This window comes from Platalea leucorodia (genome assembly GCF_965183815.1).
Source record: "Platalea leucorodia genome assembly, chromosome: 18".
NCBI classification, from domain to species: Eukaryota; Metazoa; Chordata; class Aves; order Pelecaniformes; family Threskiornithidae; genus Platalea; species Platalea leucorodia.
The window spans coordinates 8,905,305-8,920,682 of NC_138840.1; the positions used below are offsets into that span (position 1 = coordinate 8,905,305).

Consider the following 15,378-nt stretch of genomic DNA (forward strand, 5'->3'; position numbering starts at 1 on the left):
GTAGCACCGCACACCTTCACCAGCTGCACAGGTTTGGCAACCACCCACGAGCAGAAAGTAGCCCCCTTCTCTCCTTCGAGGGTTTCTCCCATGCTGGAAGCTTTGCTGGGGAGCAAAGAACATCAGCAGTGTCTTTACTGAGAAGAAAACAGAGAGTGGTTTGTGTTTTTAAAGGCGACAGTCTTGCAGCAAACTGGGATGGATTATCAGCTGCCTACACCGATGATATGGTTTTGGCTCAAGCAAGCATGGGCATAAAGAGGTTCTGGTGTTGGATTTGTTGGTTGTTTTTTTTGTTCTCTGATGTTAGCCTGCACCCCAGAGAGACAATACACTGGCTCGGTGTCGTTACTTTAATTGGCCCGATCCTCTGCAGATGCCATTTGCAGGCTGATGAAAGCTGGGGAAGGGGCTGGTGCCTCCGCTCGCTGCTCACACGCGGAGCAGGCGGGAGGGGAGAGCTGCCGGTGCTGCGCGCTGGCTTGCGGTACCACCGCTGCCCCCGGGCTCTTGAACAGAACTTGCAGACCATTAAAAAGCCACATCAAACAGCATTTCTTCCGTTTAAGCTTCATGACAGAAGGCAGTCCACAGTGTTGAAACCCAGCTGGGAGCCGCTGGGATATAATGGGAAGAGCTCGCTGGAGGAGCCCCCAGCTACCCACAACGCTCAGGCTGTTCAGATGATAGAAATTCAGCAGGAAACCTGGGTGGTGGCACTTGATTGCTGTGCTTCAGGGTGGTGTGGCTGATTTAACCGCTTCATCAGCCAAAGCCAGGCAAAATTAGTGTTTTGATTTTGAGAGAAGCAGGTTGCGTAGTCTTTTTTTCTTTAACCAAATCACGTTATCAGTCCAGCTCTTTGAATCACCGGGGACCAGCCTTAAAAGAAAACAGGCAATGACCTCAATTCATTTACTTTCAGGTAACTTCTATACATAAGGGTGGGGAAATATAGATTTTATTTAAGCAGGTACAGAAAACAGTGTATTTTTTTTTCAAATAACTTTTAAAACCAGAACTGCAATAGATTTGGGGATTTTCTTGAAGAAACTCCAGGTGCCCTGGTGCGTGCGTGTCTGTGCGGTGCCACGGCAGGGACGCGTCCCAGGTTTCCCAGTGCCCGGACTGGGCTTCCAGCTCCCCGCACGCTTAGCTGAGGCTCGAGTTCTGCCTCTCGGTCCTTTCCAGGTCCCTTTCTACAAAAGAGTGAAGCTGAAATTTTTGTTTCCTGATGCTCACGGTAGAGAAAAGGCCAATATCTGAATTTTGAAAGTAGGGCAGTGAGAAACACCCGGAGAGGTGACGAGAGGCATGGCAACAGCCTCCCGCTGAAAGAGGAGAGTCGGGCATTCAGTTACTCGGGTTGTATGTGTGGTCCTGAGAGCCAACTTTCCTTTTCCCCTCCTTGGATATCACCTCCAAACGCGGGGAGATGCCAAGCAGTTTAACTTTCCCAGTGTTTCAGCGATGCTAAAAGAAGCGAGGTGAAAACCCTGCCTGTGTCAGCGTTCCCGTAAACCTGCCCCCGCCGTGCCTCAGTGCAGGGGACCTAAGGCGGCCCAGGGAAACCTGCAGACAATGCCTGCTTTGTCCACCTCCCTTCTCCTCGGGCGCCGTGAGATGCTGAGTCCAAACATTTAACCACGAAACGCATTAATTACCGTCCAGCTCCCTGGGGTAAGGCCCATATGCCAGTAACCAGGAAAAAAGCATGCTATTGCATGGAAAGTACATCGATTGTTAAATGACTCCAAGCTGCAATTACCGCCGCGAAAAGTTCTTGATTAACGTTTCCTAGAAACATTTAGTCCTCCAACCTCTGTGCTTGGAGCGGCGTTCACTTGGACCGTGCAAAAGAGGTGCGACCCAGAAATTGTGGGATGAAGTCAACTTCCCACATAATGATAGGGGACGTGTCCTCTGCTCCTGTAATTCTGCCTCAACCCACAGCAGAGAGCTGCTTTCCACTGTATTTTTCACCAGTGTCAGATGTTAACTCCGGGTCCGGTTCCACGCAGCGCTGCGTGTCCTCAGCTGCTCACTTAAGCGCCTTGTGGGACCGGCACCGTGAGCCTGCAGTTAATGCTAAAATTTGGCATCCGCCCCGGATGAAAATGAGCTATCTAGGGACAGCTGGCTGGGAGTTACAGCTAACTGCAAACAGTCTGACACAAGCAGAAGTCTGAGTTCCCCCGCACTCCCTGTAAATCTGGCGGGCTAACACCCTCCGAGCAGCTTCAAAAACAAACACTGCTCAACGCAGGGGTAATAAAACGCGAAGGAGCAATAGCAGCAGAACGAACCGGTCCGTCCTAGGTGGCAGGGGATGGATGGAGCCCCAAATCTCGCTTGGTGTCTGGGTGGGAGGCTTCAGGGCATTGGAGCTTATGGGGTTACGTTGCTAAAGGGGCACCATCAGAGCATCTGGGAGCCGCGGGCTCTGGGCCTGCGGTCGCTGCTCTTCCGCTTCAAGTCTCCGGGGAAGGACTCCGCAGCATCCCAGCCTGCAGACAAGCCCGGGAACCCGAATTAGCATCGGAATGAGAATGCTGGTATTTTTAAACCAGGGCGTGTCGTTTCTGCCTTTCTTTTAATAGGTGTCTGTGGGCAGGTTCTTCTCGCAGCTTCATCCACTATTGCTTTAAAGAGCTATCACGAACCCGACTGCCAGGCCAGGCTCGCGCCGCCAGCCGCAGCCGGCACCGATGGTCCAGCGAGCTGCCGTGCCGCATTCTGCCTTCCAAACCGTCCTCAGCACCCTTTCTTCTCGAAGCAGTTTAATTACGCTTAAAAGCCGGGATGTTCATAGGGCACGCGATCCCGCTGAGCTGCAGCACGACCCACATGCTGAGCCCCTCCAGCGCCTGAAAAATTCCCCTTAGAAATAAAGAGCCATTTCTGAAACCCGGGGTCCATGCGGCAGCAAATTCCAGCGGCGGAACGTGCGCAGCGAGGGCCGGGGCGGGAGAGCGCTTGCTTTGATATCTTTAACATCTGATGCCTCCAGTTTCAAAAGCCCTTGGAAAGTTTGAGATGGAAAATTGCTGCAGAAAGGCCAAAAGTGCTAGAGAAGTGAAACAATAATACGCTGTTTTGCTGCTCTGCCAAATGGAAATAAGCCTTCTCAATACAGCATAAAATAATATAGAGGGAGTGACCCACTGATCTAAGCATCGGTGGGGGGCCAGAATCGCTTTGTTCCGACTGCCTGACTCGGTGCAAATTTAGCTTTGAATAAGTCGCTTTTCTGACTCATTCCTCACAGCTGTAAAAGGTGGGTAACGCTCACTTCCCTATGGGTTGTTAGGAGGACTGGTTATTTATTTTGTAAAGCTTGGGCAAATTAATTCTAAGTATTATCGCAAAAAAATCTCCCAGAATAACAGAAGCAGCAATTACAGAGCTAGGAAAGAATCGAGAGCTTTCAATGTTCAAAACCATTCTGAGCATGGTTAGAGGAAGAGGTTTCATTATTGAATGGGGAGGATGAGGGATCTGGTAGGTGCCAGCTGGAAACCGGGAAAACGTCATCTAAAAGTGAAATAACTGAAAAGATATTAAGCAACAGACAAGGCTGGTGCAGCTGGATATAAACGAAATAAGCTAGCTATTAGCTGCTCTGCAAGATAACAGCACGCGCACTCTTTTGTTAGAGAAGAAATTCAGTGGCAGTGAGGAAAAAAACGGCCCTGGCAGCTCCTTTGTACGGCTGGGAAAACATAAAAAAGCCCAGAGTGCCTCGCAGACCTCAAATTTGTTGCTCTACACCTACCTTTAGCGGCGCCGTGGGAGAGCTATTCCTTTGTACTAAAAACACTGCCTTTTGAAAAGTAGCTAGTTCTTTGCTTTGGGGAGTCTTGTAAAGCATTTCAAGTTTTACAAAACCCTGTGATTTTGAAACTTTTGGCAGAGGAGGATGGTGAGGCACAGAGAGGAAGGCTGGGTCCTCGGCTGAGAGGGGTATCTGGCTCCGCGTTCCTTATTCCAGCGCTGCTCGGCCCCGGTTTCGAGGACTCGGCTCTTGCCTTTCCCCGCAGACACCGAGCAAGCAGCAGAGGATAACAGCATTCCCCTGCCAGCGTGCTGCTACGGCCTTGCGATAAAAGCCCCTTGTTACCAGTTCCTGAGCCTACTGGGGACCCTTGGTCCAACTGGTGCAAATTTCTCTCTCTGCCCTGTGGAAAAAGCGAACATAAAGCCCCAAAACTGATGCTCACGGAAGGTCTCTGTGACAATCCCATTTAAGGGAGATGTTTCTCCCTCCCCTCTATCCCACCCACGTTCCAATGACGGTGTCCTCTGTGGTACAGGCTGCGATTAATTTAAGGGCAATTATTCAGGGAGATTCCTGGACAGGGCTGAACCGCACAGTCCTGCCTTGCTCCCGGATCGGTTTGGTTACAGTGACACACCGATTTCCAATTTAGGCTGTCCCGCCCCATGAATCAGAGAGATTCCTTGGACTGTCTGTAAAATACACAGAAACGAGTCTTGCACCGACTCCCAGGGAGCGCGCTGAGCTGAGGAGGGCTGGCAGAAGCTGTAGGGATGGGAATGAAAAGGACTTGGCCACATCGGTTGCCCAGCCCTATCAGCACCGGGAGAGGGGCTGCCAGCCGTTTTTCCTGCTCTAGATGAACAATTCAAGGGCATTCAAAGATGAGATTTGCGTAAAGACACCCAGTTATGCAGAACTGAGGGTAGTAAAACGCCTGGAGAGATAGGAGGTTTTGTTACTAGCAGTGAATACTCTGTTGGTAACCTTTTCATCCGGAGCCATTGCCGGCTGCACAGATGCATTTGGGTACAAATTACAGGGAGGCTCGTCGCAGCGCCGGGTCGCAGGCGGCGTTAAGGCGGAGAGCTGCGTCTGCAAGGCACTCGGTGCCACCGCGGGCTATCCGCAGCCCCAGCGCATCCTACCCTGGGAACGGCTCTGCCGAGACGGTCCGGTGCAGCTGCGAAAAATAAAAAATGAAAATATGAAAAATAAAAAGTCTGATGCTCCTGAAAAAAAAAAAAGAACGGCGGGAGCGGGAGCGAGGGCGGGTGCTGCCGAGGCATAAAAGCCGCTCTGTTCGCAACGGCTTGGACTCCGCAGGCACGAAGTCGCATGGGGAAAATGTGATCGCAGGCTGCGTGCTGCCTGGTGCTATTTTGGTGAAACGACTGGAAAGGGCAAACGGTTTAATTTCATTCCGACGTTTCGCCCAGTTCTCCTGCGCATTTTTTCTGTCCAGCTCCGCAGTCCCTGACCTTAATAGCGAGAGAGAAACTAGGCTGGAAACACTCCTCCCTGCCTCTCGAAACAGATTCTCCCCCAGCCAGGAAAGAAGCGATTTCTACTGCTCTGGGGCAGACGCCCGCGCCCGGAGGGGTCGTGAGGGGGGAAATTCCTACTTTTGATGCTTTTCCCCGCAAGCGAGGCGGGCTGAGGCGACGGCGGGGGGGGGACGACACACACGACCCCCGCCCTGGGCCTGGCAGCGCCCACAGGGCCGCGGCCTCCGCCAAGGCCGGGCCCAAGCGGGCCGCTCCCAGACGGTAGCTCACCGGGCACCGCACCAAGAGCGGGCACCGACCGCCGCCGGCCGGCCGCCCCCCGGGGGTCTCCCCCGGCCCTGCCCGCCGGGGAGCCGCCCGCCTCAGGCGGGGGGCCGCCATGGCGGCCACCGCCCACCTCAGCGCCGGCCCCGCCCCTTTGGCGCCGGCCCCGCCCCTCCGCGCCGGCCCCGCCCCTCCGCGCCGGCCCCGCCCTCCGCGCCGGCTGGGCCCGCTGGGGCGGGGCGGGCGCAGTCGCGCGCAGGGCGGGTGAGGGGAGCGGAGCGGCGTCGCCGTCCCGGCTGGCAGCGGCGGGCGAGGCGAGGCGAGAGGCGGGCGGAGGCTGAAGCATGGCGCTGTCCGTGCCGGTGAACGGGCTGAAGGAGGGCGACAAGGAGCCCGTCATCGAGCTCTTCGTCAAGGTAAGGCGGCGGGGGGGGTCCCGGTCCCGGTCCCGCCTCGGCGCCGAGCGCGCCTCTCCCGTCAGAGCGCGCGCTCCGACCGTTGGGCGCCCCCTCCCCCAGCCGCCGTTTTCCCGCCCGCTCCCGCCCCGGGGGCTCCAGGTTCCCCTCAGCGACTCGCTCGGGGCCGCTCCTCCCCGGCGGGCGGGGGCCGCCGCCCCCGGGACCCCCCCCGCCCCGCCCGCCGCCGGGGCTCCCCCCCGCCGCGCTGGGCGCCGGGAGCCCCTTTCAGCCCCCGCGGGTCCCCGGGGGCGAGGCGGGGCGGCGGCAGCGCGGGGCTCGCTCCCCTCAGGGCGGCCCCGGGCCCGGCTGTCGGCGACGCCCCGTCGCTCGCCGCGGTGCGGGGCGGCCGCGCACAAAAGGGCCCTTCGGCGGGGAGGCGAGGGCGTGCGCCCGGCGGCGGGGAGGGAGCGCGGGGAGCCGCGGCTGAGTCAGTGCGTGCGGATGGAGCCAGCGACAACGCGGACCGCGAGTAAGGCACTTTCGAAAAGTGTGCCTGCCTGCCTTTGCTGGAAAATTCCTTCCCGAGAGCAAATGGTGCAGCTGGCGCGGAGCAGGACCGTGGGCACCGGCGGCGGAGAGGAGTGACTTGCTCTGGGCGCCGCAGTACAGCACCTTCAGCTCTGCATTGTGTGCCCGGCTCTGCGCAGGAAGGTGGCAAAAACACAGTTACTTCTCGCTCAGTCCCCTGCCTGAGAAGTCTGCTCTCGTGGCAGAAACCAAACATATAAATGCATCACCGGTTTTTCTTCCAAACTAGAAGAATGAGCATGTGTTCCACCGCCCTTATCTGGCCAAGATACCATATGGTATCCCCGCATGTTTTGCATTCACGTATTGCCGTATGATGCAATATTTTGCATCCTCCAGGGCTCTAGTGATGCAGCATCTTCCTTTTACTTCATATCAAAAGTGCAGGGAGTAAATGGTGCCAGTCTTTTTTTTTTTTTTTTCTACGCTCAAACTTACTTTGAAGAAAGCTTCTGTAGAAACAAAGTGTTCTAATTTTTCCGATGAAGTTTCTGTTGCAGTAAGAAAATAATGGAAAGCCTTCATAGCTGAGATCTTAGGAATTGCTTAGTTTAAAAGCCGTGATGACAAACAGAACAATTTCCAACAGACTAGGTAGAGCTTTGCAAATAAGTTATTAAGTATAGATTTTATTTATTAAATGATACTCTAAAAATACTGAATTTTTCCTGTTTTGGACTTTTTAGTAGTCTCAAGAGGCAGTAACGGGACCCAGGGAAAGCACTGCAGTGGAGGATTCCAGACCTGATTTTAGTCAGAATATTTAGGTTCTTAGTGTAGAGGTTAGAACTTACTAGTACAGCAATTAAGTTACAGATTACTTTGAATTATTTATAGCAGTACTTCTTTAATGTAATGTGCCAACTTATCATCTGTCCTGAAGTTCATTGGCCGATTTTTCTTATTTTTAAACAAATCAGAGCAGTGATGGATGGCAGAAGGATTTGGGGGCAGGGGAAGTAGGCTTTGTGGGTCTGTTTAAAGAGGATATTTCATGCATGAGGAGTAGCGTGGAAGAAGGTGTAAAATTAGTTGTGAGAAAGATGTATTGGTTCTGATTAAATCGGTATGGGACCACTGAAGATGTGAGACTGTATGAAAGGGGAAAAGCAGAGAATTTTTCTGACCCTCTCGGTTGAAACTTTATTGGCCTGGATTTAAGGCGGCTATATTTGGGATTATCAGTGAGTAGTATCTCCCTCAAGGAAGCCTTTTCCCAGTGCTATGAATGGCTGCTGCAAGCTGTATGCTGTCTGCCTTTAGGATAGAGTTCAGGTTAAAAAAGAAGTTATTCTTGTTTGCCTTCATGATCTTCAGGTAAAGGTTATTTCCCTGTAAAACCCAGCAGAGGAAGAACACCCCCCACCCCAGCAGACAGACCAAAACAGTTGTTTCATCTGGGCGTTGCTGCCTGTCCCGCGCTTTATTGAAGCTGTTAAGCCTTATTGGAACAGTGGTTTTGTAAAGCTAATAGGAGTCTCGTTTGCTACCTGTCTCATTAAGATGGTCACTTCATAAAGTGCAAGCAGAATATTTATGGTTGTTCTATAAAACTAATAGTGTCAGTCTAGAAGAGCGCTAGGTTTTGATTTAGTCTTTTTTTTTCCCCTGTAAAAGGGAAGCTCAGGTTCTGCTTTTGTCTGTTGCACGGTTTTCACCAGGTTACGGGCGCAATCCAGAAAAAGTCTGAAGTTACTGAGGGAATGTTAGAGTATTTCGCAATGGAGCTAATCACTTTTCAAACAGTATGTGGGGTCTTGGTTCTGCCTGTGCACTGTTGGTCAGCGAAGCTCTTAGATAGAGGTAGCGGAAGGATTTCTTGACCAAAAAATAAATCTCTGCCAAATGCCTGCAGCTGAAGGGCGGCAACTGTATGACCTGCATACAAAGGATTGTAGCAGCCAGACTAAAATGAAACAAAGGTATGGATTAAAGCTTGAGAAACAAACCTGTGAAGCAGGAGAAACTGTTTGGCTTCATGCCCAAAATGTTGGGGTTGAATCTTATTAAGTTGTGATCAGTAGCAAAATAGGATGGGCACGGCAGGGGAGGAGCGCACACGGGGTTAGGTTTCAGTTATGAATAACTGCATAGGGCTGTTTGTCACCAGCACATTGCTTTGATTTATTCAAGAGGACAGTGTATCAGTCTGCTATAACTTGTATTTTCGTAGTCTGTGATAACCTAGGTGCAGAATTAGGATACTTAGGTAAGAAACCGTGTTACAGTGCTGAAACGGAGGTGAATAATCTGGTTCTTGGTCTCCTAGACCGGGTAGCTTCAGCAGCTTTTTCATTACAGTGCTGGTGGGCTGCCTGCGGTCTCTTAAACTGAGTGTAAATATTTTTCAAGTCTTTCCTCTGAGAGCTGATTAGGGGAAACTAGTGATGTATCTGATTTCGTTTAGTTTCCTCGTATGTTTGCATGTTTCATTAATGAGGGAGGCCCACTTCCATTGTCTGACAAGAATATTTTTATATGCCCTAGTGGCATTTTAGAGTAATGAAGACTGCATTGTAATGAACGTGCCCGCAGAAACTTGAGCGTTGTGATCTGAATACAGCTCGTATAGGCCGCTTGTAACAGCTGCAGTGTAGTTGATTGCGTGTGGATTTTTATTGTAAATAAAAAGTGTGGTGGACTGACTTGGTCAAATAGAACCACTCATCTGTGGAAACCACAGGACAGAGCTTACAAAACTACTTGTGCAGGTTCTTTAAGACAGCGTACAAAGCTCAGCCCTGGGTGTTCTAGAGCGCAGTCAGTGATTGCGTTCTTGTAATAGCAAGGTGAACACACAGGTGATGAACAAGTTCGGTGTTAAAGAAAGAACGAACTCAACAAAAGAGAAATTCGTAGTCCCATATCTGCTGGCGTGAGATGGGCTATAGTAGATGTAGGTAACCATTAAGGAACGTGCTCTCTTCTTCAACTGTGTAACGTGCGTATACTTGCAAATTAATTAGACCTTGGATTTCTGGCAGCTTTCAAATAAGATGTCATTGCGAAATTGGGCACCGGTTTTGAAAATCAGATAGTGTCTACTATCTGTTTACTTGTGAATTGTACTGTCAGTAGAAAAAAAGCTGTGATTTCACATTTAATAAATACCCTACTCTAAATCACTTCCAATGATAGTAACAGAAGCTTGCCTACATCTTTGTATATCTGAATTAAACAGAAGTTTGGCAGGTGAACTGTTTGTTTTCCGGGAACTGGGTCTGTGTTGTTCAGTTAAATGTTGGGCTGTGTGCATCTGCATCTCTAGCAGCGGACCTGGTACGAGCTCAGGGCTGGGTGAGAGGAGGAGTGTGATCTGTCTGAACTGCACGCGTTCAGCTCTGCCTTTGTCTTGCGTTGCTCCTTGCCGGTGAGTATCCTTACGTAAGCTCTGATGTGTCGTTCTGGGGTAGTATCGCTGCTGCATATTGGTTTATAACAAACCATCCTATGATCTTGTTTGCCATCATTCGTTTTCTCCTCCCCCCCCCCCCAACTACAATATAGCTGCAAAATTAAAAGGAACATCAATATAAGGACATAACAAGACTAGAGACGTGCAACGTTGCTTCTCAGAGATAGTCTTGTCAGGGGCAGACTTGTCACTCGATAATCTTATTAGATAAGCCTCCTCCTTACGTACCAGATCATCCTTTGGCGGTTTTGATGTAATAAACTCAGCACCTGAGAACTTTCTCAGGCTGCCTTTGATAGGTGTTTGGTATAGATAGCAACATTTCACGGGTGGCTTATTTCTTGTGAGGAAATACTGGTGTATTGTGAAGGATCCCTTTATAAACTGAGGCATAACCATCTTGGCGTATCCTGTGCTTAGTTGGTATAAATCAAGCCTTTTCCTTCTTTGGCCAGCAAACTATATTCCTTTAAATTCTGCTTGGGAGGGCTCTCATAGCCAGTAACGTCCTTGGCTTTTTGATTTGAATCTGATCGCTAACACAGAAACTAGTGCACTTGATACAATAGTGTTTAAAAATACAGAGATGGTCTCAAGTGTAAATGTTAATTTTTTTGCAAAACATTGGAAAGTAAGCTTGCCAATCATTTTCAAACGGATTACACAGATGAGTTAGCTTTTCTTTGGTCAGAAATTGCTCCTGAATACGCTTCAACAGTAATAGTTTTATTCGCTGGCATCTATCCTCCCCTTTCCAATGATTAACATCTAGACAGCTCAGTTAGATTGTCAAGAGAACTTGTGTTTTACTGTGCAGCTGAAATAATGTCTAACACTCGTGCACTTTTCCTCCTTTCCCCACAAAGTGGTCTGAGAACTGGCCGAGTTCCTGAATTTCGGCTCACTGCCCTTCAGAGCCTGCGAATCTGCCGGCTGGGATCGTGCGGTCATCTGCTGTGGTGCTTCTGAGTCATTTGCTCCGTGGTGCACACAAGTGCTGTATGCCATAGATGCATTCTTTGAGCATGGATACTGCTATAAAAGACAAATCTGTCCTCACTTTTCCCAGATGGGAAATGTCTCGGGCTGTGCAGTGAAGGGGAAAGAGAAGCCTGTGTATCAGAGCACATATTGTGGGACAAACTTTGGGGGCTGGAAGCGATCAGAAGTCGGGGGTAAATGCACATCAAGGATCTGAGCAGCCTGAGTCTTGTTCCTGATGCTGTTGTGTGTCAGTCTGTGGTGGTCTGGCTGTGCAGTAAGGAATTCACAGGAGCAGGGAAGAGCATGCTTAACGCCCAAGTTCTTGTGAAAATATTTCAAGAGAATGAGAATCCTCTTAAGAGATGTCTTGTCTGTACATAAAGATAATTGATTGTTGAGAAATAACATGTAGATACGAGGAATGTTTATGTAAACTCAGTGTTAGGAAGTGGGTGGGAGGCTCTGCTAATCTTTCAGTGGGCAGCACTGCGACAGTATTAGCATCCTAAGAAGTTAGTAATCATTGCCCTCCCAGCCTGAAGTGACTCAGTGTCCCTGTCTAGTCTTTCCCTGGTTATCCTGACCTAATCTTGTGGAAGGAAAGAGTGAGGAAAGAGAGAGTTCTTTATTTGAAGAGTATTACTGTCTGTCTTTTAATGTGAATAGGGTGAGCAGAGAAATTGTTGGTTCTGTAGCTGAACTTGTGGATTTTTGAAGGCTGTGTTGTCTCAGAAATCCACGTTTGGAAGAGTCTAGTTGGGGAATTCATTGAACTTCTAGCTAAACAGTAATCTATGTACTTTGGAAAATGACTTTTGTACTCTGAGGTTGCAAGTTTGATTTTTAAAAAGTGTACATTAGTTAAAAGGGACAAAGAGAGCCCTGGGCTGTCGTCGTTTTCACACCAATGTGAGCACATTCAGATTCTTTCTTTTAAATGAGACATTTATTGCGATGTGACTAACACAAGGCTACGCGCTTTTATAACAGCGCCTAAATCAGTTCCAAGTTCTGGCTGGGCTGGACGTACCACTTAGAAATCCGCAAGAACTGCTTTTGAGACTGGATAACTGTACTTGGCAGTAATTGGATTTGTTGTCTTTTTTTCTGGGAGATGTTCTCTTTTGCCCTGCAACTGATAATCAGCTGAGCAGCGCAATTCTATAAAACCCTAACTGAACAGTGTGGGAGAAAGTGAGGTGTTTTTGCCTGCCAGTACACTCAGTTTGTCTAAGACAACAAACTTTAAGATGGTGGTTGGTTGCAAGTTGACTGTCCATGGAAAAATAATTTAGATCTGTACTTGTTATCCATCTAATTTGATTTTTGTCTTTAAAGTTCTTTGTAAATAACCCATAACAAACAACTTATTGTCCTAATCAAGTTTGGTTGTTTTTTTTTTTTTTTTTTCCTTGCCTATTCTTCACTTCAGAATGATATAGTTTCATTCTTAAAATAGATGCTAGGTACTCACTCGGTGCTCATTTGTTGTATTAAGAGATTGTGAGCATTTTAACAGTTAAAACACCCAAACCCAAAATCATTGTGTTGCCTTGATATGAGTTTAAATAGAGCTTTGGCTTCAGGAGCTTTGAATCCTTTATTTAGAATATCTTTTCCTAAAAAAGATAGTAGTTAATTTTTTTAAACTTGTTTTGAGTTGTTTGTTTTTTCTAATTCAGCTCAAACATGCATTTGTGGGACAGTCTGCTTTTTAGGGCTCTGAATGCTGTGTTTGTTTATGCTGCAGTGAAAAACATAAGCTGAACTGCTATTAATTACAGATGTCTTTGTGTGCGAGTTCTCCGAGAGTTCAAACTTATTCCTTGTATTGTTGCCTAGACAAAGGGCAAGGAACCTTACATGAGGAAAGGAAATGACTTAGTTCTGTACACTGAATAGCCATATTAGGTATAAACTAAATATAGGAGTGTAATCCAGGAGTGAAGTCATATCTGTATATTTTCAGGAGGAGAGCTAATGACATCAGTCAGTGCTACTGGATCAGCTTCAGGGCTTTTTGGCTGCGTTAAAGCATTACTATTTTGGCTGGAGTTTGATGGTCTGTACTTTGGAGAGCTGCTTTTCTTAAATAAAGGAAATAGTTTTTTACGTGGTTTTGTCTAAAAATAAAATCAAAGCGAGCGTAAGTATACTTCTGTAGTCTTTGAGAGCGATGTATTAGCCGCCCTAGTGAGACATGCTGTACTGGAGCTTAATGAGATAAGGCAAAATGTCCTGAGGGAGGAAGTTCTGCTCTGCAGCTGAAGAACTTGGATACCATCTCCCGAGGGATGTAGAATACATTCATAGAGGTGCCTTTTAGTAACTGAGTCGCAGTTCGGCCCTGTTTATCTTATCGAGGTTTGTTACAACGGGATTGCTTTGTTAAAGGTGTTGCCACTGGAGGAAGAGGGACGGAAGAGAAGAGATGCCAGGCTTCTGCTGTTAATGAATAATTTGATTTTCCTGGGTCAGGCTGGGAGGTGGTCGTGTGCGTGGCTGACCGCAATAATCCCATGTTTTTGTACTCACATCGTTAAGCTAATGTCTTCACTGAAGAAAATGATGATTAGTATTTAACGCAGGTTTTGATTCTGACTCTTCATCTGATTCTCCCAAAGGGTGAACATGGGATAATTTCTTTTCTCCAAAGAACTAGAAGCACTTAATTAATTTCTACTGAGTTGTGAAGTTACTTTAATACATCGTGAAGATGCCATAGCTTTTTGCAAAAGCTTTGCAGTGAGAATCGGGTAGCAATGAACAAGAGTTGCAGGAAAGTGGGCAAGACGAGTCTGCTAATTATTTTGTTAGGAATAGCATCACACGGCTAAAAATAGCATCATCCTAAAATGGCCAGTTGCTGTTACAGTCAAATGTCTAACCCAGTGGTGGCTTATCAGAAAGGTAATGACTTAAGAGGCTACTTGAATGGGCTGATAAACATTCCTTTCCCTGGTTTAATGGCCAGATCTCAAGTAAATGCAGGGAGTTCGGTTCATTTTTTTTCTTTTTAAGCTTTTTGAGTTTACGGGAGCTTCAGCTGGTGTGGAAGCTGGACTGATTACAAATTGCACAAAGATGATACAGCTTGTCAAGAGGCAGCGGTAACTAAGGCTGCTTTTCCCTTCGGTGGGGTTGATGTCAATCAGCATATAGAAAATACAGGCTAATCATCATAGGCTTTTTGTATTTGCAGTGACTTCCAGGTATGAGCACTGGCCTTATACTTTGTTTTCTATTTTTTCCCATGTTTTTCTTAACGGACTAGCTATTTAAGATAGCGGTGATTACCTAAATTTTTCCATAGAACTGAAATTGGGGGGTGGGGTGGTGATTGTTATTTGAGAGTTTTAAGTCTAACTTGATACTGTGTTACTAAGCTTTTTAAAGTTCCTTTATACAGGTCAAATAAAGGGGTTGCACTAGTCGATATAGGTCTTATAAGGATCAGACTGTGATATAGGTGCTGTAAGCTTAGTTTGGTGCTTTCTGAGGTCAGTCGTCTTCACTTTGGAGATGAATGTACATTCTTTTCCCGGAAAATATTTTCTTATTTTTAGGTAGCACATAATGAGTTACGTGCTTATCTTGTCACTTCCTTTATGAAAAAAGTTACTTTCTGAGTTCAAAAGCAGTTGAAAGGTATCGGGGAAACTTGTGGTGGAGGTTAGTTAAGAGTGACAGGAGAGAACAAGATTACGTAGAAAAGGCTGATGCAGCGGTAGCACCCTTCTTGCGCTGTCTGATGCTGTAGGCTCATCTAGTGACAGCGCACAACATGAGGACAAAGGTGAATTTGAAGGAATAGCTATGTAAGGCGCCAAACTGCTGGCCTTTGAGGTGATGAGGATGACATTCGATGTTTTATTTAGAATCTTCTTAATATTGTGAAAGAATCGCAGGAGTTGGCTTGCTTGTCAGAGACATTTAATAGTGTGAATAAATCTTCTTAATGGTTGCTACAAGCTTATTTTGTTCTTAGACTGAATCTTTAGTGACTTTTTAACGTATGCTAGCAGGAAATGAGTAGGATAGGTTTCAGAATACATTACACAGCTTTGTTAAAAAGCTGCGCTGCGGTATCAGCTGCAGTACGCAGGACCTGTGCCTTGACGCGCAAGATACCGGCAGCCTGAAGCTGTCCTGAGACTTGCCTTTGCTACTGTCTCTTTTAAGGGATTGACATGGATCTTTCAATGTGCAACAGTTTTCTATCTGTTAAGAAAAACTCCTAAAGGAGAAAGAGTTGGTTCATAAACATGACAAATGTCAGCTGCAATGAGCGCTCAGAACTGAAGGAATTTCAATATCTGTTAGATACTGAACAGCTTTGCCAGATGTGAATTCTAACATAAAGAATATGTTAGAGGTCAAGACCAACCTAATCTGCGAGCCTAGCAGTACTATTGTGGGGAAATATTTTGAATCTTCTTTATT

At 47.6% G+C, this 15,378-nt stretch overlaps 1 protein-coding gene across 1 annotated transcript in view; it reads left to right on the top strand.

The window, feature by feature from the left end:
• Window positions 1-5,815: 5,815 nt before the first annotated feature.
• CLIC4 (chloride intracellular channel 4) overlaps window positions 5,816-15,378 on the top strand; it is a 32,236-nt gene continuing 22,673 nt past the window's right edge. The window contains exon 1 of the mRNA XM_082329584.1: window positions 5,816-5,966. Within this exon, the coding sequence (XP_082185710.1) occupies window positions 5,895-5,966 (72 nt within the window). The 5' untranslated portion in view covers window positions 5,816-5,894. The remainder of the gene's footprint in view (window positions 5,967-15,378) is intronic.